This window comes from Carlito syrichta, unplaced genomic scaffold, assembly GCF_000164805.1.
Source record: "Carlito syrichta isolate Samal-C Ts95f unplaced genomic scaffold, Tarsius_syrichta-2.0.1 Scaffold306891, whole genome shotgun sequence".
Taxonomy (NCBI): Eukaryota; Metazoa; Chordata; class Mammalia; order Primates; family Tarsiidae; genus Carlito; species Carlito syrichta.
Window position 1 is genome coordinate 400,228 of NW_007250987.1, and position 26,940 is coordinate 427,167.

Below are 26,940 nucleotides of genomic sequence, written 5' to 3' on the forward strand. Positions count from 1 at the left end.
AGGCTGCAGTGGCCGGGAGTGGCCACTGCACTCCAGTCTGGGCGACCCAGTGAGGCTCCAACTCAAAAAAAAATTAAAATTAAACACTTTTTTCTTTCAAAAGAAAAAAGTCAAAGCCTTTCTCAAAAAACATTTTCATGTAATATAATTTTCACCAAGCTTGTTTCAGATCAGTGATTCCCAGTTCTGATTCGGTATACCAAAATATTTCTAGTTTTATCAAAGACTATCTTAAAATTCCCCAATCAAAAGTAATTTTAATTTACCTTAAGCTTTAAAAATAGAGGTGGAAGGAAGAAAGGAATGATTATATAAAACAAATAACAGGCTTTGCCTAGTTTTTGGTAACCATGTATTCTGCTGAAATCTATTGTTCTAAATAATGAGGTATAAATATAAAAGCAATAAATTATTTTTTTTTTCTTATTGAGGCTATGAAAGAATTTCAATGAATCTAACTATTTGGCCAAAAACAAGAAATACATTTTAGGTTTTAAACAAATAGGACTACATGAGAACTACTCACAAAAAGACTTCTGCTAAGCATGGTGGCTCACGCCTCTAATCCCAGCACTTTGGGAGGTGGAGGTGAGAGGATTGACTGAGCCTAGGTATTCTAGACCAGCCTGGCAGCTTAGTGAGACCTAGTCTCTACCATAAATCAAAAAATTAGCCAGGCGTGGTGGCACGCACTTGTAGTTCCAGCTACTTGGAAGGTTGAGGTAGAAGGATTGCTTAAGCCCAGCAGGTCGAACCTGCAGTGGCCATACTCTAACCTGGGCAAGAGTGAGAATCCAACTCAAATTAAAAAAAAAAAACAAAGACTTTAAAAAATACCTTAGACCTACAATAAACAAAAAATTAGCCGAGCATGGTAGCACGCACCTGTAGTTCTGGCTACTTTGGAAGGCTGAGGCAGAAGGACCACCAGAGCCCAGTAGGTCGACCCTGGGGTGGCTGTAAGTGTGCCACTGCACTCCAGCCTAGGGGACAGAGTGAGACTCCAACTCAAAAAGGAAAAAAAAAATTACCTTAGCCAGTTGTTTGTTTGTTTATTTATTTGAATTGGGGTCTCAATCCACCTCGCAGGCTGAAGCACAGCAGCATGATCACAGTTCACTGCAGCCTCCTGGACTCAGGGGATCCTTCTGCCTCAGCCTCCCAAACAGCTATGATTACAGGCATGTGCCATTACACCCAGCTAATTATTATTATTAATTTTTTTGTAGACGCAAGGTCTCACTATCTTGCCTAGGATTGTTTCAAACTCCTGGGTTCAAACAATCATCTCACCTCAGCCTCCCAAAGTGCTGGGACAGGACTTAGCCAGTAATTTTAATGCTAAAATACAAACTGTAATGATTTTAACGAACTGCCACAATAACCACTCTCTACCAAATAAGACAGATAATTTTAGTTTTATCATAAGACTTCTGCAAAAAGTCAATGATTTTCTTGACTGCTAAAATACAGAAATAATTCTACATTATTAAAATGAATCAAATTGCAACCTCATTACCATCCACTTACAGATGGCTGCACCCCCAATCTGGAAAAGTAATGGTACACTCCCAAAATGCTAAAAAAATTATTCTTCCACTGTATTACTACATGAACAGATAGTGAAATTTATGCCTCTGATTTACTGTATAAATCACACACTGAGTTTGTTTCCTAAAAAAAAATCGTACTTGCAAATGGAGGATATGGTGGACCTGGGAAATCCCTTCGTGGAAAATAGTCTCCAGAAGCTCCATACATGTTTACTGGTGGAGGAAAAGGAGGTCCTCTTCTCAAGAACGGGCCCCTTGGATCCAGTGGAAATAATGGACCTCTGATTGGAGGACGAGGTGGAGGAACAAAGCCAGGGCCAGTTGCTTCATTTTCAGCAGGGAGAGATGAATCCGGCACATTTGAATTCTGTAACAAATTGACATATGGCAGTCACTACAAGAGGGAAAAACTGCAGTAGTTTTCCTGAAAATCTCAGGCTTAAAAGACAGCAGCTAGGTAGAACATAGTCCATGATATTTTAGAAAGCTCCAGGGAAAAATTTAAACAGTATTCCACACTAGCATACTAGCATATCAGCTATCACATTTTAGCTATCACAAATATTTTACTAAATCGACAGAAACAATGTTAGCCAACAAAATAATATTATGGGTAAAAAAACAAAAGTATAGCCTGAGAGTTCATATTTTTTAGCAAGCATATACTAAGAAAAAAGGGAAGATGTTTATTATTTCAGAGGTGACCAAAATCAATACTGTAAATGTAATAAACAAAAATATACTTTGGCCGAGCTCAGTAGCTCAGCCTATAATCCCAGCACTTTGGGAGGCTTAGGCGGGTGGATTGCCTGAGCCCGCAGGTTCAAGACCCAACCCCGGGCAACTTGGCAAGACGTCTCTACAATACATCAAAAATTAGCCAGGCGTGGTAGCGTGCACCTCCAGTTCTGACTACTTGGAAGGCTGAGGCGGAAGGATTGTCGGAGCCCAGCAGAATGAAGCTGTAGTGGCCAGGAGCGTGCCACCGCACTCCAGCCTGGGTGCCAGAGTGAGCTCCAACTCAAAAAAAAAAAGTATGTATATATATATATAAACATTCAAATAAAAATCCAAAGTAGGCAATCTAAAATCTTGTTTAACTAGTAAGCTAACTCAAAGCCTTAGTCTACAAATTGTACTTTACCACCATAGGTACAATCCAGAAAATAAAAAGTTTTAATGCTAAGTAGGAGGCACATTTGTCAAGATGAGAAGCAGTTTTATAATAAAAACTATATTACTAGCTATATTTCTTTTCTATTAACCAAGAGATTAAAAGGCTCTTGAATACATGGATAAAATTCCACTTTCAAGACTTACAAGATCATCTCTGGTATCACTTCTACTGGATTCCATATCTGAAGACACTGGCCCATCTAGACACAAAAATTAAACCATAAAAATACATAATTTATCACTTCACTCCCAGAATATTTCCAGGACATTGATATTTTCTCATTCCCCTGATGGCACATACACCTCAGCTAGTTCCCAGGCAAACCTGCTCCAGCAGCATCTTAAAAAGGTATCTGGGAGAAAGCACCTCTCAACTTCCTTCTATTTTCTTTTCTCCCTTCCTCCTTTCCTTTCTCCCTCCCATTCTCCCTTCCTTCCTCCCTCCCTTCCTTCCTATTCCTCCATCAAGTAAGACACACAAGCCATTTGAATTCAGCCACTGTACCTAAATAAATGTTCCTAAACTTTGTTATTAATATTATCGAGAACAGCTTGTCCTCTGTGGATCTAAATTCAAACAACCCTCTCTCTGACCACCTCTCCTCTTCAAGTCTCCCCATTTAGTTACTCTCACTACATTTGTCCTTGGATGTCACTGACGCTTCCAGTTCTCTGACCTAACTTTCAGTTTCCTCCTTTCTCCACTTTCTTCCCTCATTAACGAGACTCCAAAGTTCATCACTTCAGCAAGTCATCAATATCCTTGTCCTATTGGTCGTTTTTCACTTGTACTCGGCAACATTCAAAGTCTACATTAATCCAAATATGTTTCCACTCTGCATCTACCTGAGTCACTTACTATTGCTGGAAAGTTTAAAAAAAAAGAGTCCTGCAGACTGAAGTCTGGGATCTCTACCATGCTCCTTAGCTACATACTGCCTGGCCTTCCATCTGTGTCTTGTAAACTAGCTTCGTCTTTGGCTATTTCAAACCCCTTCAAACCTACTACCCCATTTACTTTTTGTGATCAAACATATCAATGTACTAAAACTATATTCCTAAGATCTTCCCCCCAATTACCATGGAAAAGAATCCTTCTAGACAATTTATGGTCCTGATCCCATGCTCAGAACCCCTCTAGTCCCGCTTCTTTGGGGACCTTCCTCCCTCTATTGGCTCTGCCATCTTTTTCTGCCAAATCCAAGTCTCTCCTGACTATTTAAACATGAGAAAGAAAAATAGAGTCCCATTTCAGCTACCTCTCTCCTTTACAATAAGAACTGTATGAGGAGGGGACCCAAAAAAACCTGGAATTATCTTTTGGAGAGCAGGCCCCTTGTGGTATTCCTCCAGATCAGTCAACCAAAGTTTTTTCGGAAAGTTTTGAGAAGACTGCATCACAATTTGTGGAAGAAACATCCCAAGTTGTGGCAAACAGGTGACTGGTTCTTCCACCATGACATTGCACCTACACTGAGTGGTCAGCAGTTTTTGACCAAATATGGCATAACCTCCATTCCCCACCCTCCCTGTTCACCCGATCTTGCCACAAGAGACTTTTTTTTTTAATTTCCCTAGATGAAAAAGGTTCTCAAAAAGAAATGTTGTGCTAACGTGGAAGAGGTAAAACAAAAACAGCAGAAGCACTAAAAGGCATCAAAACTGACGAGTCCAAAACTGTTTTATGCAATTGAAAAAGTGTCTCGACAGATGTACTGTATCAAACAGAGTACTTTGAAGGTGACTGAAGTTTAAACATGTAAGAATAAACACACAATTTTTAATAAATAAACTGTGGAGTTTTTTGGGGTCCCCTTCATATATATTGATTGGAATTCTTTCCATTTTCCCTCATTTTACCGCAATCAATTTGAAAACTTCACTATCCCACTGAAATTATCTTCCCCAAGGTCAAACAACACTTTTTATTTGCTAAATTAAAATAAATACTTTTAGTCCTTATTTTACATTACTGTCCACCCTTGCTAACCACTCCCCTCTTCTTGAAATGCTCTCAGGCTTTGATTTTCATAATAGGACCGTTCCTTCTCTCCAGTCCTCCTTTCTAGCTGCTGCTTTTCAGTCTCTTTGTTGGGGTCTACTACCTCTAACCACCCAGAGTTCCAATATTGGCTCTATTCTCTTTTCATTCTCTCCTTGAGAAATCTCATCTACTACTGTAGCTTTAATTAGATATATACTACTACTGACTCCCTATCTATAATTCAGATACAGATATTATCCCCAGGACTTCAAAGGTTTTGGGGCCTCATTTTCTTTATCTATAAAATGAAGATAAAATATCTACTTCAGAAGCTCATTAGATTAGTTAATTCATTCAATAAATGTTGGCCCTGCACAGTGGCTACCACCTGTAATCCCAGCACATTGGGAGGTGGAGGCGAGAGGATTGCCTGAGCCCAGGAGTTCGAGACTAGCCAGAGTAACTTGGTGAGGCCTCATGTCTACAATAAACAAAAAGAATTAGCCAGGTGTGGTGGTGTGCACCTGTGGTTCCAGCGACTTGGAATGGTGAGGCAAAAGGCTCACCTGAACCTAGCAGGCTGAGGCTGTAGTGGTCATGAGCATGCCACTGCACTCCAGCCTGGGCGACAGAGTGAGGCTCTGACTCATAAATAAATGAATAAATATTTACTAAGTACTAGTGCTAATTAGTATGTTTCAACCATATATCTCTTCTTTCTCCTTCATGTACTGATATAAGCTGACAAACTAACCTATAAGAGAATAAACTGATATATATATATATGTACATATACTGATGAACTATTAATAACATTTTTATATATATTCAAAACTATTTACAAAACACCTACCCACATTCACTCATGAAATCCTCAAAACAACCTTGTCAACTGATAAATATCTGCTTTATAGTCATTATCCATCACTGGTTTGTGCCAACTCTTATGCTCACTTAATTTTTTGAAATTTCTTCAAAAGCAACCCAAATGTTCCCTTCTTCACAGAGTTTTTCCTCATTCTTCAACTAGACAGGTTGTCTTCCTTTCTCTGAAACATACCATCTCGCTAATGGGACTTATTACTCTGACCAGTATTAGTTAAGCATATGTATGTCTGTCTTCCCTATTTAATTTTTAGCTTCTCACAGGCAAAGACTATACCTTACCATAATTATATTCTATACATGTCATGCAAGATACCCTGTCAACAATAAGTTCTTAAAAATTATTTGGTAAATTAGATATTGCTCAAATAGCAGGAAAAAAATGGAGAAATGTTAAAAATTTTAAACAACATTAGTTTAGAAATGGATGTTTAACCACACACACACTTTCATTCCATTAAGCTTGAACTTCATGGGGAAAAAAATTTTTTTTAAGCCAAACAGAAAGAATTAACTTAATTATAACTAACTTAGAAAGAAATCCAGTGGGTCTGCTTCTTTGATTGTTATTTTTAAAATACTGATTTTTTAAAAATTATAATAATCTCAACTGGATAATATTCCCCTCCCAAATATATGTTCTTTCCTGAGAAAACCTCTTACAAAAAGACAACACTTTTTTATTTTCTTAATGCTGTATACTTGATTAATATGCTGGATACATATATTTCCCAACTTCAGTGGATTATTATGAGGTCATTTAAGAGTGCCTGACAAATAGTAGATTGCTCAGTAAAGGTTAGTCAAATCTTTCTAAATGTGAAATGTTTAAAAAAGGAAACTGATTAAACTGTCAACAGAGCATGCATCTAAATTATTTTTTCTGGTAGATTTTCATACATTCACATTTGCTTGCCTGATTTCCCTGATTACTAAATAGGACATATGTAAGTGGACTGAAAAAAATTAGAAAATTAGTCATGGACCAAAGTAAAGTTTACCACCATAGGTATATATAGTAAATCTATCACCATGGTGCTCAAACCAACCACCAAAGTATATTTAGATGCCAGGTCTGTGTACAACACAAGAAACATAAAACCAGGATGTTCTGAAGAAAGAGATCTGGCCTCAAGATCTACCTGAGATAGTAATTATATTAAGTCCCTATTTTAGCTTCCGGAAGAAAAGAAGGAAGGAAGGGAAGGAGGGAAGAAGGGAGGGTATTTTTACCCATTTTATCCAAAGAAGGCATATTAAAACTTCTGAGCTCTGCTGGTCCAGATAGTCTGCCAGAATTAGAATAAAATCTGTCTTGTCTTTGTGGAGGAAGAGTTGCATCAGGATATGGCTGGCCTAGAAAACAAGTTTTTAAAATATCTTCACTAATACAAACATAAATCAAGTCTACTAAAGTTTAATATATAGAATGTAGGCATTTTTCCTGTTTCCAAAAACTGTTACCCAGTTGGATTACAATAGAAAACAATTTCAGAAAAACTGCATATTTTACTATAGGCAGTAATTTTGCTTTTATAGTAAACACAAGTATAATTTGCTACTTTGTTTTGTTTTTTTCATTTTTGAACTGTGGTCTTCACTCTGCCGCCCAGGCTGGAATGCACTAATACAATCACAGCTCACTGCACAGCCTCGACCTCCTGGGCTCAAGTGATCCTTCTGACGGGTGTGCACCACCATGCCTGGCTAATTTTTTATTTTTTGTAGAGACGAGGTCTTGCTATGTTTCCTACACTGGTCTTGAGCACCTGAGCTCAAGCAATCCTCCCGTCACAGCCCCCCAAAATGCTAGGGTTAAAAGAATAAGCCATCATCCAAAATTTGCTATTTTGGATTTTGAAAGTTTTAATTACTATGTATAAATCAGAATACATGAAAACATAATTTAGTTATGCATATCTACATACATAAAGTCATTTAACTTTCAATTGTAATAATAATGAAAAAAAGTGGATACATCAATACATCAAAAAAGACTGAGGAAAATTGCTACTGATATAAGAAACAAACAAAAAAATCCAGAAAATGTTATAGGCAGAACAAGAAATTTAGCAGAAAAGGCAATAATCTGTCACCAAAGCAAAAAAGAGTATCGCTCAGAGGTTATCAGTAGTCAACCTTTCAGTAACATCAACATTTTGTAATTTAGCATTCATTTCAAGCCAAAGAGAATGACCTCTGACTCAACAGTTGCATAAAAGGTTCCCACTGATGAAACTGATGACATCCGGATAGTCACAAATTTGGACACAGACTGACTCAGGTGCTTCTACAGCCACTCTCACTCTCCTTTGTCTTCAGGAGTGATTTATGGTGACAAAATGGTAATTCCTAGGTCCTTACAAAATGGTAAAAAATAGATCATCTATCTCATCCTTGAGAAGTGATGGTAGACTTTACTAGATTGGTTATGCAAACATCCAACTCCAAAAATATGGAGAATATTAAAGAAGGTGAATTGTGTGACTCTTCCCCATCCTATTACAGATATGGACAAACAGCCCCAAACTGCTTTTCATGACTGTTCTAGGCAGTGGTTCACAATGTGAACTTCATAGAATCAATGTTGGATATGTCACTTTTTATGGGACCTTACTGACACACCTCTCACACACAAAGTCAAGGAAACCACCTGGCATCAACCAGAATCTATTGAAAGAATTATATTTAACAAGCTCCCAACAGTCAGGAGACACCTCAAGGAAAGATATGGATAGTCTTGAAGGTTCATGTAGACGCCCTTTGAGAATCTTAGCAAAGAGTTATCTCAACAGGTCTGAACTGCCCCAGAAAAGGCCAGTACCAGCCACTGAGATGTAAACTGAGTTCTCCCTTTCTAATTCCAATACAGAATTAATTAAATGACAGATTTGGACACAGGATGAAATGGGAAAACCTGACAACTTTTGCTGTTTCTTAATCAGATCTCAAGATATCATGTCATTATTTTCCTGCCAAAATACATCCCACAACATCAGCCACCCCAGAAATCTTTTTAAAATTGTTTCAAGTTTACTATTCTATACATTGTATGACCATGTTGCCCTCCACTGGCAAAAGTAATTCATTCCTTAAAGTTACTAGGGGTAACTCTCTTTTGGGTCCCTTCCTGCTGCTGGGAGCTTTCCTATCTTCTAATAAATTCCTACTTACCAAAAAAAAAAAGCTACCAGGGCCTATTATGTGCCAGGCATGAGCAATACAATGTTGGTCTCAAAACAGTCTGTGCCTTTATAGACTAATGGCAATAGAAACAAGTACATACAGTATGATTAATGTCTTAATAAAGGAAAATACAAATAATAAAAGAGGAGGATTATATAATTCTGGCTGGAGGAATCAGAAATGGTATCAAAGAGGCAATAAAAGTTGCCCTCAAAGAAAAGTAAAGATGAACAAGTAAACAAGAGTATTCTGGTCAAACTCATATATATTCAAAAGACAGATAATGAGAAAGAAAGCGAGAGACACACACTATACACACACCCACATGGGTGTGTGTGCACACCCACACACATAAGATAAAGCTACATGGAAGGCAAATGATCACTGAAAGCATGAACTGAAATATAGAATGTAAGAACTTTCTTTGTTTTTTGCTCTCATACTTTTATTTTTTACTTACCCCTAGGAGAGTGGAAAAACAAAATGAATAAGGGGTAGGAATAAGTATAAAGGAAATTCTGAAGCAGTTTCACAAACTAAGAATTGTACTGTACAAATAGCTACTCATATATACTTCATTCATAGCAACTCTTGAGGACAATGGGGCAATAGCTATTAAAACCAAAAATATGAATTCCTATTACCCAGCAAATCTATTTCCTGGACTTATCTTTAAAAAAACTTATATACAAAAAAGGTGTTGACCACAGCATTGTTAATAACTGTGAAAAACTGGAAACATTCTAAATGCTCAACAGAAATTGGATAAATATATTGTGATATATTGTATATTGAAATACTATAGAGCAAGTAAGGTAATAAACTTCATATTAACATGGAAAGAGCTCGAGAACATAATGCTGATAAAGAACACTGATGTAACAGAAATGTAATTTTTAAAAAAATCATGTATAGACTAAAACTTTACACATACTAAACTCATAAGTAAATACTAATGCTTCCAGAAAAGGAAGGAAAGTAATATGCTCAAGCAAGGAAATGGAACAGTCTTCAACTCAATTATATAGTGGCCTATTTCTTTTTATGTTTTTCTTACACATTGCACATACATACACATTCACATATCTGAAGCAAATGTCAGTATGTAAATTCTGGGGGTAATGCATAGAATTTTGCTACATCTCACTTTGTGTTCAGCAAGTTACCCCCAACCTCTCTGTGCTTTTGTTTCTTCATCTGTAAAATGGGAATAACAGAATAACATTCTTAGAATGTTAGAATGATTAATACAAATCACTGAACATATCTGGCACAAAGTAAGGACCCAAAGGTAAATGTAATGATTTATTAAGATTATTGTTATGATTATAAATTATTTTTAAAATATAGTGTTGACTGATCTCATTCAAATACATGGCCATAAATTTCAAACTGATGCTCAACAATGCCTTTATAAACTTAATGCACTTCAATAATTTTGAGTTCAACTCTCCTAAATGGCTACTACATAACTTTTTCTTTTTTCTATTTTTTTTTTTTTTGAGTCAGGGTCTCACTCTGCTGCCCAGGCTGGAGGGCAGTGCACAATTACAGCTCTCACAGCTCACCATAGCCTCCAATTCCTGGGCTCAAGCAATTCCCCTGTATCAGCCTCCAGAGTAGCTGAGAATACAGTCATGCACCACCACACCCAGCTAATTTTTTTTGCTTTTTGTTTTTGGTAGAGATGAGGTCTTGCTATGCTGCCAATCATGTGCATACCTTTTTCTATCTCTTCAAATCTGACAGCTCTCTCCTCTCCCTTCTCCCTCAGTTGATAATCTTACCACATGAAGAAAACTGAAGCAACTGAATATCTCCACTTACCCTCACCCAATCTCTACATCTACTCACTTGCTCTACCTTCCTTCTTTTTACAATGGATCACTTTATGATCCAGTTCCAGTAATTTCTACAATTATTCTCTAGATTCTATCCTTTTTGCTTAATACACAAGGGTTTCACTTTTACAGCTATGCCTCTCCTATACATCATATATTTCTCTTTCTATTCTGAGTTATTCCCATCAGCAAATAAACATGTAATATTACCCACTTTAAAAGACAAAACACCTTTCCTTTCAGAAACCATCTCATCTTTCTTTTGCTTTCAAAGCAAAATTTGTTCTTACATTCTAATAACCTCTCCTCGACCTGCTCTCTTCAGGAAGACTGACAAATTAAACACAGATTTTTTAAAGTTTATATAAACATGCATAGCAGCAACCTATCAACCAAACACTAATCGGAATTTTTAAAGGATCGCTGTACAAGAAGATATAAGTGATTAAGAGATATATATTCTCAAAAAAGTGGCAGCCTAAAAATGTAGAACCAAGTTTAAAGTAAGTGCCATCTTCTAAAAGAATAAAAGCATATATGAAGATTTTAGAACACCTTAATTAAGTTTCTGGTGATTCCAAAATCTCATCAAGGAGATCAAAATGAGTCTAATTTAAGTCAAACTATAATCCCAGCAAATGAATCTTGCCTGAAAAATGTTTGCAACAGAGAGGGACAATATTGTGCAAAAATGTCTACAAATCAGAGCCAGTAAAGCAAAAGTCTATGCCCGTGTTTCTAAAGGTATCCAAGATATTTTGATCTGCTTAGCATGTTTTGGTTTCTCAAAGAGTTAAAACTGCCCCCAACAAACTAGCTGTGTAGTATACAAGAAGGGACCCCAAAAAATGGAATTTATTTATTTAAAAATTGTGAATTTATTCTTACATGTTTAAACTTCAGTCATCTTCAAAGTACTCTCCATTTAATACAATATATCTATCAAGATGCTTTTTCCACTACTCAAAACAGTTTTTGAACTTGTTAATTTTGATGCCTTTTATGCTTCTGGCATTTTTTGTTTCACCTTTTCCACACTGGCAAGAACATTGCCTGAGGACTTTCTTCATGAGGAAACAACAAAAAAGTTGCTTGGGGCGAGATTGGGAGGGTGGAACACAGGGGTCATGCCATTTTTGGTCAAAAACTGCTAAATACTCAGCACAGTGTGGGCAGGTGCACTCGTAAATCACCCATCATAAAATGGGCAAAAGCACGGAAAGAATCTTCAGAAAAAAAATTCACTGAAGACGAATACAGTCTCTCACAACTCCAGCTGGTACACTAGTGCTTATGGGTTCCTAGAACACTGACCTGTACTACAAAATACAAGGGGCCCATCCTCAAAAAAATAAAAATAAAAAAATACCCCCCCCACATGTCTGTCATTTGTTCAGCTCTTCAAGAAAAGGAGTTTTTAAACATGCAAGGCTGGAGACCACACTTAACTCATGATTATACAACCAAGACATAGTTGCTTAGTCTCTTTGTTATCCTTACCTAAAATATATTACACAATTCAGCAAAAGGTAAGCACCAACAAAAATAATAAAAGTCACATACATACTCCTTATTTTTGTAAACAATTAAAACTAGGAATACTAATGCTCAAAAAAGTACAAGGAGGGGAGGTGACATAATTCCACTTTAATTCATCTCTCTCTACTCTAGGCAGCATGATATCTGCTGAGGATTAAGATTGTTTATTCTTCTGCATTACTTTTCTCTGCTGGAAAAGGACACTCTTAAGACCAGATGTACGAATAAACGGATAGAGCCATGTGTGGTGGTGTGCACTTGTAGTCCCAGCTACTTGGAAGGCTGAGGCAGGAGGATCACTTGAGACCAGGGCTTCAAATCCAGACTGGACAACATAGAGAAATCCGTCTCAAAATTCTTAAAGAATTTAAAAAGGAATAGAAGGGTACTGCGGTTGAAGTGCTGGAGTCAAAAGGAGTACTGAGAAATCAAGAACACCAAAGAGTAAGAAAATGACAAACACACTGAAACTTTGTTTCATTAAAGTATCTATGGTTTTCTTAAATATTCTTAAGTCAAAACACTACCAACATAAAATATTTACATGAGCTTAGACACAATTACTGTATTGTTCTTGTTAGAGTCATAAATATCATTATTTATATATACTGAATCATTGTTCTGATTAATACCTGCCTTATAAATTATTTGTAACTGCCCTCTGGATATAAGCCTCAAGAATCAGTTAAAAGGCTAAAAGCCAAAAATTCTCCACAGTCAAGAATCTATTATTTAAATTCTACATTATTTCTCTTATTTGAATTATTTGCTTTGTTCAAACATACTACTAACCATAGTTTATATAATGCAATACAAATATTTTGATATCTATACCTCTTAAGGCTTATTAGTAACTATTCAATATGACTGATAGAAAGCACATTTTAAGATTTTCTAAAAATTTTCTTTCAATTGTTGCTCTTCAAGATTGTTTAAAATGTACAGAACTATAAACATCAGCAAAGGTAAAGAAAGCAAGGCAAGCCGGGCTCGGTGGCTCAGCCTGTAATCCCGCGCCTTTGGGAGGCTGAGGTGAGTGGATTGCCTGAGCCCGCGGGTTCGAGACCTGCCTGGGCAACTTGGCGAGACCTCATTTCTATAATAAATCAAAAATCAGCTAGGTGTGGTAGTGCGCGCCTGTAGTTCCAGCTACTTGGAAGGCTGAGGTGGAAGGATCGCCGGAAACCAGCAAGTGGAGGCTGCGGTGGCTGGGAGTAGCCACTGCACTCCAGTCTGGGCAACAGAGTGAGACTCCACCTCAAAAAAAAAAAAAAAGAAAGAAAGGCAATTGCTTTGGAGCCATTTATTAGAAAACCTAAACCAAAAAAAATATATAATCCTCTGTACCAAGAAGGAATTCTAAAATCTAAGAAATCATAGTATATAAATATACTTTTAAACATAGTTATACAGTAAGTAAAAATATATTATAAAAGTATAATCCTGCTGGTAATTGCATCCATGACCTCAAGTTCTTTATGCCTACCTGTAACCTTGTACTCAAGAAGTAGAATAAGCCAGGGGCAATGGCTCATACTTGTAATCCCAGCACTTTGGGAGGTGGAGATGAGAGGACTGCCTGAGTCCCAGGATTTGAGACCAGGCTGGGCAACTTGGTGAGATCTCATCTCTACAGTAAATCAACAAATTAGCCAGGTGTGGTGACATCCACCTGTGGTTCCAACTATTGGGAAGGCTGAGGTGGAAGGATTGTCTGACCTAAGCACGTCAAGGCAGCAGTGGCAGAGAGTGTGCCACTGCAAAAGAGCCTGGGCAACAGAGTGAGACTCTAACTAAAATAAAAAAAGAAGTAAAATATATATTTCCTGCCCACTGATTCTAAATTCTGTCATGTGACTTCCTTTGGTCAACCAAATGCTAGCTGTTGTGACTCAAAGAGAGGCTTAGAAAAGTACTTGTGTGTTTCAGCATTTTAACTCCTGTACCTTAGCCACCATAAGGGTAAGAGAGTCACAGAACAGAGCTGAATCACTGTAGCCAAGGCCAATTTTACATTAGCTAAACCAGAAGAACCCAGAGAACTACTCAACTAAGCCCAACCTAAACTGCCAACTCACAGACTCTTGACCTAAAAGAGTATTCTTCTTTTTTTTAAACTTTTCTTTTTTTAAAATTTGTATTATAGAGATGTGGGATACAATTCAGGGTAAGGTATATAAGCATTGATCATGCAGGTACCCTTGTTGATGAGGTATGCCCCTCCCCCCCCCGGCAGGTTCCCTCAACTGCCAATACCATCCCCCACTCCCCTGACAGTTTCCCACCACTGCTAATCACCTACTCATAGCATTATAATTGTTCAAGGTAGTATTTATTATCATAAGGTACTGTCTTTAGGATAGTTTGTTATATAGCATTACTGTGCCAAAACATACTTGATACAATCCCATTTTCATTATTTAAATGGGAAAATCCATATAAATACTCGTTTGCTGTACATGTCTATACAGATGTATAACTGCACACATGCAGAAAAAGATCTGAAGAAAAATACATCTATATCTGGAGAAGCAGGATTATAAGTGCTTTTAAATGTTCTTTTTGCTTTTCTCTATTTTGTTTTTGTTATTAAGAAAACCAAAAAAACCAAAGATAATCAATTTAAAACAAGCCGAACTCTGTTTCTTATGGTGACAGACTACTATGATCATCTCAATAGATGCAGGTAAAATTTAACATTCCTCCATAATAAAAACACTCAACAAACTAGGCATTGAAGGAATATATCTCAAAATAATAAAAGCCATCTAAGACAACGCACAGCCGACATCATAGTAAATGGGCAAAAGTTGAAAGCATTTCCCTAAGAATTGGAACAAGACAAGGATATCTACTCTCACCACTTCCCATCAACATAGTATTATAAGTCCTAACCACAGTAATCAGGCAAGAAAAAAAAAATAAAAGGCATTCAAACAGGAATAAAGGAAGTCAAATTCTCTCTTTACTGGGGATATGATTCTATACCTAGAAAACCCTAAATATTCCATCAAAAGACTCCTAGACCTGATCAACAACTTCAGTAAAGTTTCAGGTCATAAAATCAAAGTGCAGAAATTAGTAGCATTTCTATACACCCATACATTCAAACCAGAAACAAATCTAGAATGCAATCCTATTAACAATAGCTATAAAAAAAGAAAAACAAAACAAAACTAGGAATACATCTAACCAAGGAGGTGAATGATTTCTACAAAGAGAACTATAAAACACTGCTGAAATAAATCACAGATGATACAAGCAAATGGAAAAACATTCATTCCCTGGATGTTTGGATTGGAAGAATCAATATCATTAAGCTGCCCCACATTCCAAAGCATTTCTACAGATTCAATGTAATGCCTATCAAATTACCAATGTCATTTTTCACAGAATTAGAAGAAACAATTCCAAACTCCAGATGCAAACAAAAAAGAGCGAAAATAGCCAAAGCAATCCTAAGCAAAAAGAACAAATCTGGAGGCATCACATTCACACAGGACACTAAATTTATAAGACAGCCCTAAAGAACAGTGAGACAAGAAGACTTTTTTCAAGTAATGGTGCTAAATCAACTGAACATTCATACAGAGAAAAATGAAGTTTGATCCCTGTTAGATACTGTACATACAAAATTCATTTCAAGTAGATTATTGATCAAATATGAGAAGTATAACTATTTAATATATAACACAGGAGATTATCTTCATGCCTTAAAAGGTAAGGAAAGGTTTCTTAAGCAAACAAAAATAACCATAAGAGAAATGACTGGTAAGCTGAACCATATTAATAACAACCTATTCATCAAAAAAACATGAAGAAAGTGACCAGACAAACCACAGTACTGTCCAAGATATTTATCATATATATAACTGCAAATGGAAAGAGCTCATTTCCAGGAAACATAAAAGAACTAATACAAAAAAAGTCAAATGTGCAAATTAAAAAATGGACATGAAACTCAAAAGGTACATGACAAAAGAGAAAATCCAAATGGTCAAAACACTTATAAAAGAGCAACACAACTTATTAATAGTAGGGAAAATGTAAATTAAAATCATAAATTTAATCAAATTTAAATCATGCTACTATCCCATACTGACCAGAGTGGCTAAAATTTTAAAAGCTGATCTACTGCTGGTGGAAGTATAAACTGATACCATCTCTAAGGAATACTGTTTAATATAATGTTCTAAAGCTTAAAATATAACTATATCCTGTTACCCAGCAATAGCTATCCTACATATACATTCAAATAAACACATGCACCAAAAATCATGCACAAAAATATTTTATCTATAATAATCCTAAATTGTAAAAAACCACACATTCATCAAATGTGAATAACTTGGTACATATTCACACAAAAAAAATTATATACAAGAAAATAATAGTTATAAACAGCAATATGGATGAATCTCAAAAAGATAATCTCATATTTTTAAAAAGTCAAACAGAAAAAAATATAATATACAACTCCATTGATTTATTCAAAAACACATCAAATCTATTTAGAGTGTTGGAAATCAAAATAGCCAGGTGCGGTGGCTCATGCCCATAATCCCAGCACTTTGGGAGGCATAGGCGAGAGGATTACCTGAGTCCAGGGATTCAAGACCAGCCTGGGCAACTTGGTGAGACCTTGTCTCTACAATCAGAAAAAGTTAGCCGGGTGTTGTGGTGCACTCCTGTGGTTCCAGCTACTTGGAAGGTTGAGGTGAAAGGATCATCTGAGCCCAGCAGGTCGAGGCTGCAGTGGCTGTGAGAGTGCCACTGCACACCAACCTAGGTGACAGTGAGACTCCTACTCAAAAAAAAATAAAACATCAAAATAATAGTTACCTCTGGGTAGGGTAATATTTGGAAATCAGTAGTAACTGACAAGAAATGGCTTCTAGAGAGCTGGTTATATATTCTTTCTCTATCTGGTGGTGGTTATAAAAGTATGCTTACTTTGTGATAATTCATTAAACGTATTTGTGCATTTTTCTGTATGAGTGATAAGTTCTTCAGTAAAAGACAGAGTGACTATTTTACTATATTAACGAGATTGAAAAGATATCTTGGTTGGGCATGATGGCTCACATTTATAATCACTGAGCTTTGAAAACCCAAGGTAAGAGGATTGCTTGAGGTTAGGAGTTCGAGATCAGCCTGGGCAACACCGCAAGATTCAGTCTATACAAAAAAATAAAAATAAAAAATTAGCCAGGCCAGGTGGTGCACACCTGTAGTCCTAGCTACTTAGGAGGCTGAGGTGGGAAGATCTCTTGAACCCAGGAGTTCAAGGTTATAGTGAGCTATGATCATGCTACTGCACTCCAGCCTGGGTAGCAGAGCAAGACCCTCTCTCAAAAAAAGGGGGGGGGGCAGAGACTGGGTGCAGTAGCTCATGACTGTAATCCCAGCACTGGGAGGCTGAGGCGGAAGGACTGCTCGAGTCCAGGAGTTCAAGACCAGCCTGAGCAACCCAGTGAGGCCTCGTCTCTATAAAAAAAAATTTTTTTTAAGAGACAGAAAATACAGCTACTTGAAAGGCTGTGACAGAAGGATCACCTGAGACCAGCAGGTCGAGACTGCAGTGGCCATGAGCACGCTACTGCACTCCAACCTGGACAACAGAGTGAGACTTCAACTCAAAAAACCAAAACAAAATTTTAAATGCTTCTCGTTGGGAAAGCTACTAACTCACTGTATCTTTCTATCTAAATCTATGGCAACAATTTTCAAACTATGTATCACAACCTGAGCTGCAGTGAGAAGTAGTCATCCACAGCAGGGGTCCCCAACCCCAATCAGTGGCCTGTTAGGAATTGGGCCGCACAGCAGAAGGTGATTGGCAGGCGAGTGAGTGAAGCTTTATCTGTATTAAAGCCACTCCCCATCACTCACATTACTACCTGAGCTCCGCCTCCTGTCAGATCAGCAGTAGCATTAGATTCTCATAGGAGTGGGAACCCTATCATGAACTGCACATGTGAGGGATCTAGGTTGTGTACTCCTATGAGAATCTAATGCCTGATGATCTGAGGTGGAGCTGAGGTGGTGATGATAGCACTGGAGAGCGGCTGCAAATACAGATTAACATTAGCAGTGAAGTCTGACTGCAAAAAGGCCTTAATAAATCAATTGTTTGCAGACTCATATCAATACCCTATCAGTGAATGGCAAGTGAGTTGATGTATTAATACTTCAAATGTACAGGTGCAGCTGATGGCAGGCTTTAAGTCAAAAATCTGACATTTATTTTAGTTAACGCATGGCTCACCCATTTTTTAATTTACCACTTCCATTCACACTTCTTTTTTTAAATGGTGAGTTGTATCATTATTTCATTATATATTACAATGTAATAAAAATAGAAATAAAGTGCACAATAAATGTTATACACTTGAATCATCCTGAAACCATCTCCCCTGTTTCCCCAGTCCATGGAAAAATTAACTGCCACAAAACCAGTCCCAAATACCAAAAAGGTTGGAGTCTGCTGATCTACAGGACAGTGACATTACCTACTTAATAAATGATTATATCTCACTTTCATTTTAAAAATGAAAGACAAAATAAGTCAATACATATGAGTTGAAAGTTTTTATGAAAATCACCTTTCTGTTCATGACCAGCCTAGGCAACACAGTGAGACCATGTCTCTACAATTAGCCAGGCAAAGTGGCACACGCCTGTAGCCCTAGCTACTCAGGAGGCTGAGTAGAAGGATTGCCTGAGCCCAGGAGGTCAAGGCTGCAGTGAGCTATGATTGCACCACTGCACTCCTGTCTGGGTGACAAAGAGAGACTCCAACTCAAATACTCTAAACAAATCGAAGAAAATCACCTTTCTTACACAGTTAACCCCGAAAAAGAAATTAAATGAACAATTTAAACTACTTTCATGGCTGGTCCAAGTGCAGTGGTGTTTACAGCTAATTGATCACAGCCAGTTACAGATTCCTTTGTTCCTTCTCCACTCCCACTGTCACACTTAACTAACCTTAAAAAAACAAACAAACAAACAAAAGCCATGTTTTTTTTATCAGGTCTCTTGGATCTATGATAGTCTCATTCTAAATATGAAAACACCATTCTTTATGTTTCTACTTTTGGATGAAAGCACTGAGTAAAGTAAGTCCCTTTGGTAGTTTTTTTGGTTGTTGTTTTTTTTTTTGCAGTTTAGCATTTATTAATAATTTATAATGGGCTGGTTATTCATATAACATATTTCTGCTCAAATTTTAATTCTGATCACTATATAACATGAATATTATCAACTTATTTATATTATTCAACAAGAACATTTTTTCTGCTAACATTGTAAATAAGATTTCTAACTAAATTTATAAGACAAGAAAATGAAAACTCTCTCTTGATCTGAGTGCTAGTTATATGTAAACTCAAATTGTAAAAAAAAAATCATCAATTTATATGCTTAAGAATACTTGCACTTTCCTGTATAATACCAGTAAGTTGGCTGGGGTCAGTAGCTCAGTCTGTAATCCCAGCACTTTGGGAGGCTGAGACAAGTGTATTGCCTGAGCCCACGGGTTTGAGACCAGCCCGGGTGACGTGGAGAGACCTTGTCTCTAAAATAAATAAAAAATTAGCCAGGCGTAGTAATGTGCACCTGTAGTTCCAGCTACTTGGAAAGCTGAGGCAGAAGGATTGCCAGAGCCCAGAAAGTCGACACCGGGGTGGCTATGAGTGTGCCACTGCACTCCAGCCTAGGCAACAGAGTGAGACTCCAATTCAAAAAAAAAAAAAATTCTGTAAGTTTTTTTTTTTACCTTTTGATTTTAAAATAAAGATTCATAGAAAGCTACAAAAGTGGTACAGAGAAGTATTACATACCCTTTACTCAATGTTTACATCTTTCAAAGCCACAGTGCCAGAAAGCTGACATTGGTACAGTGCACGTATACAATTCTATGCCATTTTACCACACGTGTAGATTGCTTAATCAGCATCACATTCAACATAAGAACTATTCTATCACCAAAAAGATCTCCTTCACACTACCCCTTTACAGTCAAATCCATTCTTTTCCCTACTACTATCTCAACCCTGGGAAACCACTAATCTATTTTTCATCAACGTAATGCCCTTGAGATTCACCCAAACTGTTGCCAGTATCAACAGTTCATTATTCCTAGTTTGATTCTATTGTGATCAGAGACCATACTCCGTACAATTTCAATTCTTTTAAATGTGTTGAGGTTTATTTTATGACCGAGGATACAATCTATCTTGAAAAATGGTCCACTGGTACTTGAAAAGCACATGTATTCGGCTGCTGCAGACTAGATATGAGCATATATAACCAATTATAAACACATATAAGAATGTTAGACGGATACATTGCACTGCAGACTATTGAATATTGTATAAAATATTGTATACATAGTGTGCTTAAGCAGAATTAGCTTCTTCCTAATACTGTAGATAAATTTATGTATGAACCTTTAATCATCATCTATACTCACCAAAGAGTTTTAAAAGATTAAAGTCTGTTAGTCTATAAAATTGAAACTGCTATTGGAAATAACAAGAATAAAATGTTGATTACTTGAAGAAACTAGGTCTATACTTATTAACAAAACCTCTAAACAATAAAAATGTCTGGAATAGGGCATGTGAGAAAAGTTACTATTATTATTATTATTTTGGCTACATGAGCTAAGAAAGGTTTTCTCCCAATTCAAAGTATTTAACAGTACAAAAACAAATAATTCCTGTGGATTACGGAAAAATTTAAAATTATTTTTGCTAACTCATCTTAAGTCAATGGAAAACTAAAACATTTCTGCCAAGTCCTAATACATTAATAAAATATTTGCAGCCAGGCATGGTGGCTCATGCCTATAATCCCAGCACTTTCGGAGGCTGAGGCAGGAGGATCACTTGAGGCCAGGAGTTTAAGACCAGCCTAGGCAATATAGTGAGAACCCCCATCTCCACAAAAAAATATATTTTAAAAAAGAAAAGAAAATACATGCATTTTACAAAGTATGCCTAATAGAACTAAATGACAGATAATCTCAATTGACTTCAAAATCCATATTCTTCAGAAACTTAGTTATTGTAGTTGTCACATTACTTAAAGTATTTTAAATTATAATATTTTAAAATTTAAGAAAAAGCTTAAAGACAACTATTAGTGAGAAGCAGATTCTTCATAAGTCAATCTTATATAAGTTATCTTACTTTCTTTTTTCTTTTTTTTAATTTTTTTCCCCCTGCGTTGGCTTTATTCCAATGAAATATTTATTTGTAAGTTAATTTTTCTCTAAATACACTCTAAAATAAATTCATAAGAATTGATTTTTAGAAAAAACAGATGTTACCTACCATAATTACCAAACCTTGTGACTCAATTTATTCCTGCCCTGAAGTGTTTAGAAAGAGTCAACGACCTTACTTCCATAAGCAACAAAAACAGTAAAGACATTCCACTGGGGGGAAAATGACTTCCTGTAACATGAACAATTACCTCTAATTATTCTGTTTAGGATTTGTTATTGTTTCCTAAAACATACCATGTTTTTTCTTAAGGCAGAGCACACATATATTCCTATTTTCTTCTATTCCTGTATGTTCCACATATTGGCTGCCTTTCAAATATAAGTAGTAATTACTGTCTTTTCATACCTGATGGAGGCATCATCATCCTACGGTCCTGCTCCCATGGAGGTGACAGGGACCCAGTGTCAGAAGGTGCCCTATGAGAATCAGTTAACCTATCATGGCTTGACTCTCCTCTTTCACTGGTAATCTGATGGTCCAGAGAATTCCCTGGGCCTCTTGAGCCTAATTAAAGAAAAAAAAAATACAAATTTGTCTCATCTTAAAAAGTATTATGAAACCTATCATCAAATAAAATAATGATACTCAAAAAAGTGAAATAATCAGATTCCAACAAAGTTTCCCTAAGATATATTTAGACTGTAATTCTACTGTACCAAAGCCATTTCCAGTACAAGAGAAAAATAATTTTGCCACATGCGTAAACAAATACTTGCCTATAAAATTCATTTTTAAATGTTATCACCACTATTGTCTTACACATAAAATCAGTGATTCAATGATAAATTACAATACTAAATCAGAAAAATAAGAGTGTAGAAAGTAAATTGCTATAAAGATTTCTATACCAGATGTAATTATAAAATGAGATTTTTGTTGCTTAAATTAATATGTCAATAGTCAAAATGAGCATGAGTCACATCTTAGGGGTTATACACTATTTTAGTAACCTAGCTACTATTCAAAACATTTTTTAGAATATCTCTTTTGGAAATGTACTCAAATGAACTTAAAGCCATGCAAAAAATTACATCTCATTGAGTGGTGTTAAGAGTTAATAATAAGCCGGGTTCGGTGGCTCAGCCTGTAATCCCGCGCCTTTGGGAGGCTGAGGTGAGTAGATTGCCTGAGCCCGCGGGTTCAAGACCCGCCTGGGCAACTTGGCGAGACCTCATCTCTACAATAAATCAAAAAAATGAGCCAGGCGTGGTAGCGCGCACCTATAATTCCAGCTACTCGGAAGGCTGAGGTGGAAGGATCACCGGAGCCCAGTGGGTCAAGGCTGCGGTGGCCAGGAGCAGCCACTGCACTCCAGTCTGGGCGATGGAGTGAAACTCCAACTCAAATAAATAAATAAATAAATAAATAAAAGAGTTAATAATAAAATAATAATAATTTTTAAAAAATATGGTTCAAGCCTGTAATCCCAGCACTTTGGGAGACCGAGGCGAGAGGACTGCCTGAGCCCAGGGGTTCGAGACCAGCCTGGGCAACTTAGTGAGACTATGTCTCTATAACACATCAAAAAATTAGCCAGGCATGGTAGCATGTGCCTGTAGCTCCGGTTTCTTGGAAGGCAGAAGCAGAAGGATCACCTGAGGCCAGCAGGTTGACACTGGGGTGGCCATGAATGTGCCACTGCACTCCAACCTGGGCGACAGAGTGAGACTCTGACTCAAAAAACAAAATAAAAAATACTCCTGTACCAAAATTATTTTAATCAACCTGATTAAAAACTTTAGACACACTAGATAAGTTTGGCTCTAAGTGGCTTTTAGTAATTTCCAAATATCAAAAATCACATTCATAAAGAGAATTCAAACTTAACTTGAAGACAAGCCTAAAAGAAGAATTTCAAAAATGACAGCATTATTGAAATAGACAGTCTTTAAACAAGGTAACATTCATTTGGATAAGAAAATCTGCTTTGTTTACATTTATGAATAGAGGGGAATCATTTTAAAGTTCCCTTCTTATGATCACAAAAAAGTTAATACTGTAATTAAAATTAAACTCATATTCGACTTAAATGGGAAAATAAAAAATATTTTAAGCATTCAATAACAAAACATATTAACACCTCATTTATCTATCACTGAGGGGGGAATGAGGTATTCTCAAAATTATATTGCCCAGGAAACAAACACTTATTTTTCTCAATAGCTTTAAAAATTTTTTGATCAATAGAAGTCTAACTAAAATGCTTCCCCCATTTCAGTGACTCTTTTAAGAAAAGAGACCATAATTAATTGTACCTTTTTGTGATAAGTTGTACAAATCAGGATAAGCCTTCATTTTTTTTAATATAGAGTAATTTTCTTAAAAATTTTCCTAACTACTCCCTTTTGCAGGGTCAGGTCAACTGGCTTTTAAGTCAGGAGGTCAACTACCATTTTCTTTATTGTTATACATCCTACTAAATTCCCCAAATGTTTCCTTCTAGCTTCTTCATCCTTCTAATTATAATTAGTTCATTAGAAGAAGGAGATTGGGAAAGCAGAAAATATGCAAGAGTCAATTAGGTTGAGTTTATCTGGAGTGAAGCACAAACACTTAAAGGAGAGATTCAAAGGTTTTCTACTGATTGCTTACTTCCAGAGGACCAAAACTACACTCCAACTGACTACCAGATGGAAGTCACAAATCTGAAAATGCTAAAGGTTAAACTTTTCCATTCAGATCAAAAGTTACATTCAATTTACTATTAGAAGAAATTGTTTCCTTTTACTCAATATTATTCAAACATGGCACTCATCCAAACGTCAAATTGAAAAATGATAATAAAAGAAAGGGAGGATGATAAAGGGTACTCTTTCTCCTTCTTCACTGGGTCATAGAAACTTTCAGTACAAAGCAGCCATGTAAGTTAAGACTGGCTGATAACTTACCTAGAACTTCTGTAGCTTTTTTTAACAAATAGGAAAACACCTTTGCAAATAATTTAAATACATTGTATCTTAAAAGCAATTAAACAGGAGAAGAAATAGAAGAGGAGAAATCAAAGGCAATTTTTACTCTCATTTCAAATATTCAATTGACTACAAGCAATCCTTGACTTCGGTAATTCAACTTCCAAGGATTCATATTTGCAGTTTAGCCAATTATACACTATTTCCAGGATACTGCTTTTTCAGACTGCTAGCTGCTAGCACAGTCTGAGAACATTTATGATATGTGAAATTTAAAAAAGAATGCTTTAATGAAATGAAATAAGACAAAATAAAATATCAGAAAGTATCAAAACTGTAATGGTAAGTACTATTTCATGCAACTGGTTTCCATTATATTCATGTTGGTATATATTATGACATGATATAAAAAATATTTCTTACTGTAAGTCAAGATTTAAAAATTGAGGGGGAAGAAATGGATTTAGGGAACTAAGCTCTAAGCAGACATGAATTTCAAAATTAGTCCCTTTCCTAGAGTGCTCAATGCAAAGTCCAAGGGCTCCAAGTATCAGTAGTTCCTTTCCCAAGGAGTTTTTAGTTAAAAACCAGCACAGTTCTCTCCGAGGGGAACCCAGGCTATGGACTTAATCTATAGGAGGACTAAGAAGTAGAAAGGAACACTTCTAAGTGAAGCAAAATGAGGATGAAGATATAAACAGAAACTGGAAAAAAGTAAAATATCTCACAACCATAAAGTAGAAAGTTCATTTTCTCATATGCTTTGAAGGCAATTCCTAAGGGAAGTTTCCAAAAATATTTGAAATAATGGCAGCTTCAACTAAGAAATACACAGACTTCCTAAGATACTATTTAGATAAGTAATAGTCATTTGAGTGTATATACTCTGGTATGTTGGGTTTAATCTGGTGTTTTTATTCAGTCTCATTACTTTATGTTCCTACCTCAAATTCAATCTGTTAATGTCACTGATAAAAAGGAAACACTTCAGTGGTGAAGAATGTCAACAGCTCTTATAAAATTCAGGCTTGGGACTAAAAACCTAAAACTTCTGATTTGGGAATAATAGGGCTCTGTATCTTTGAATTTCACCACAAGTCAAGGGAAAACTTTAAAGCAACATGACAAAGAAAGTATGGTGAGATAGCAAAAGAGGAAAACTCTAGGCACAAAGGAGTTTTCAAAGGCCTAGCACCTTTTGTAACTTCAGGGTAATCCTGATGAGATAAATACAGAAAGACCACAGCTAATGCTTATGCTTGAGGCAGCTACAGAAATTCTCAACAACATATAAGAGAGGAACAAAGCAGACAATCCAGAGTTGGTTTCTCAAAGTATTATTAATGATTTTAGATCACAGAAAGGTTTGCAACAAAACTCTGCCTAGAGAGCACTTCTGACTTCCTTGACCATAAAAAAAAATTTTTTTTTAATTCTATATTTCAATGTTTAATCAAAATACAATTTTATCCTAGCACAGTTATACTCTTATTGTATTTTTGGTAATAAAAAATTTATACTGTATGCTTTATAAAATTTTATATTATGTAGCATAATAGTTTTCAAGAAGTTAAAAATGTGGTTTTCAAAGATATGCATTAAGTCTCTGGTCAATAATCTGATCTGTAATTTGGTATAACATGGTTTCTAAGAGAAAAATATAAACAAATTAAATGTCATAGAGCTTCTTTAGAAAAAAAAAAGGAACCCACAGTAAGTGCAAGGAATGCCTGTATTTTCCAAATGTTTATTTTACAGATCATTTTAAAGATAAGTTGAGATGAAAACATAAAGTAAGGAAGAAATCTAGAGTAATAAAGATGTTTAAACAATATACCTCTTCCTCCTCCCCCTGGAAGCAAAGGTGAAAGTCTGAGTGGACCCTCCAACAAAGTTGGAGGAGAGAGAAAAGCTCTCGTTTCAGATGAAGGCCGGCCCAATGGTGAGGGACCATATGGGGAATGCTCTGGAATAATTAAAACAGCATATTTAAATTCATAGTTTCAGTTAGCTATAGAGTTAGAATCCCACTTCAACAATTACCATCAGGACATCCTGTTGCCATTTTCAGTTTAATCCATGTTCTGAACATTTCCTTCGGTTTTGCTAATATAGAATATAATTAAATACGGAGCCCGGTATTTTTAAAGTCTGTCTATCAAACAGACAGTTTAAACAATAAAAATATTACCCTAGTGGTAATTAACAAATTTCAATAACCATACATAGTAAGCAAAGGGTATTGGTGATATATTTTAGTGTCATAAGAGGATTTGGGGTTTACAGAGTTTAACTTGTTTTGTTTTGTTTTTAATAGCAGTAAGCTTCTAGACATTTCAGTTGGTTAGACATTTCAGGGTTGCAATATGTAAGTGCTCAGTTTAAATAAGGGCCAGATAGATTATGTTAGGCCATGAACTGCTTGAGTAAAGCTGATTCTGAAAAGTAGAAAAATGCATAAAATATTCTGAAGCATCACAAACTACTTTTGATTCATTACCAGTGGTAAGTCAGTTTGCAAATATTTGTTCATCAAATAAATTACCTTATCTATAATTCATATAATCAAGA

General features: G+C 36.1%; 1 protein-coding gene across 7 annotated transcripts in view; it reads right to left on the reverse strand.

Annotated features, from left to right (window-relative positions):
* The window catches only part of MIA2 (melanoma inhibitory activity 2), a 75,775-nt gene that overhangs the window by 840 nt on the left and 47,995 nt on the right, over window positions 1-26,940 (reverse strand). For 6 of the 7 annotated variants that reach the window (XM_021715235.1, XM_008063508.2, XM_008063510.2 and 3 more), the window contains 5 exons: window positions 26,207-26,335; window positions 21,806-21,964; window positions 6,832-6,954; window positions 2,874-2,929; window positions 1,692-1,920 (listed from right to left, as the gene is read on the reverse strand). In XM_021715235.1, coding sequence (XP_021570910.1) covers window positions 1,692-1,920; window positions 2,874-2,929; window positions 6,832-6,954; window positions 21,806-21,964; window positions 26,207-26,335 — 696 coding nt within the window. The remainder of the gene's footprint in view (window positions 1-1,691; window positions 1,921-2,873; window positions 2,930-6,831; window positions 6,955-21,805; window positions 21,965-26,206; window positions 26,336-26,940) is intronic. The other variant, XM_008063511.2, reaches the window with a different exon arrangement.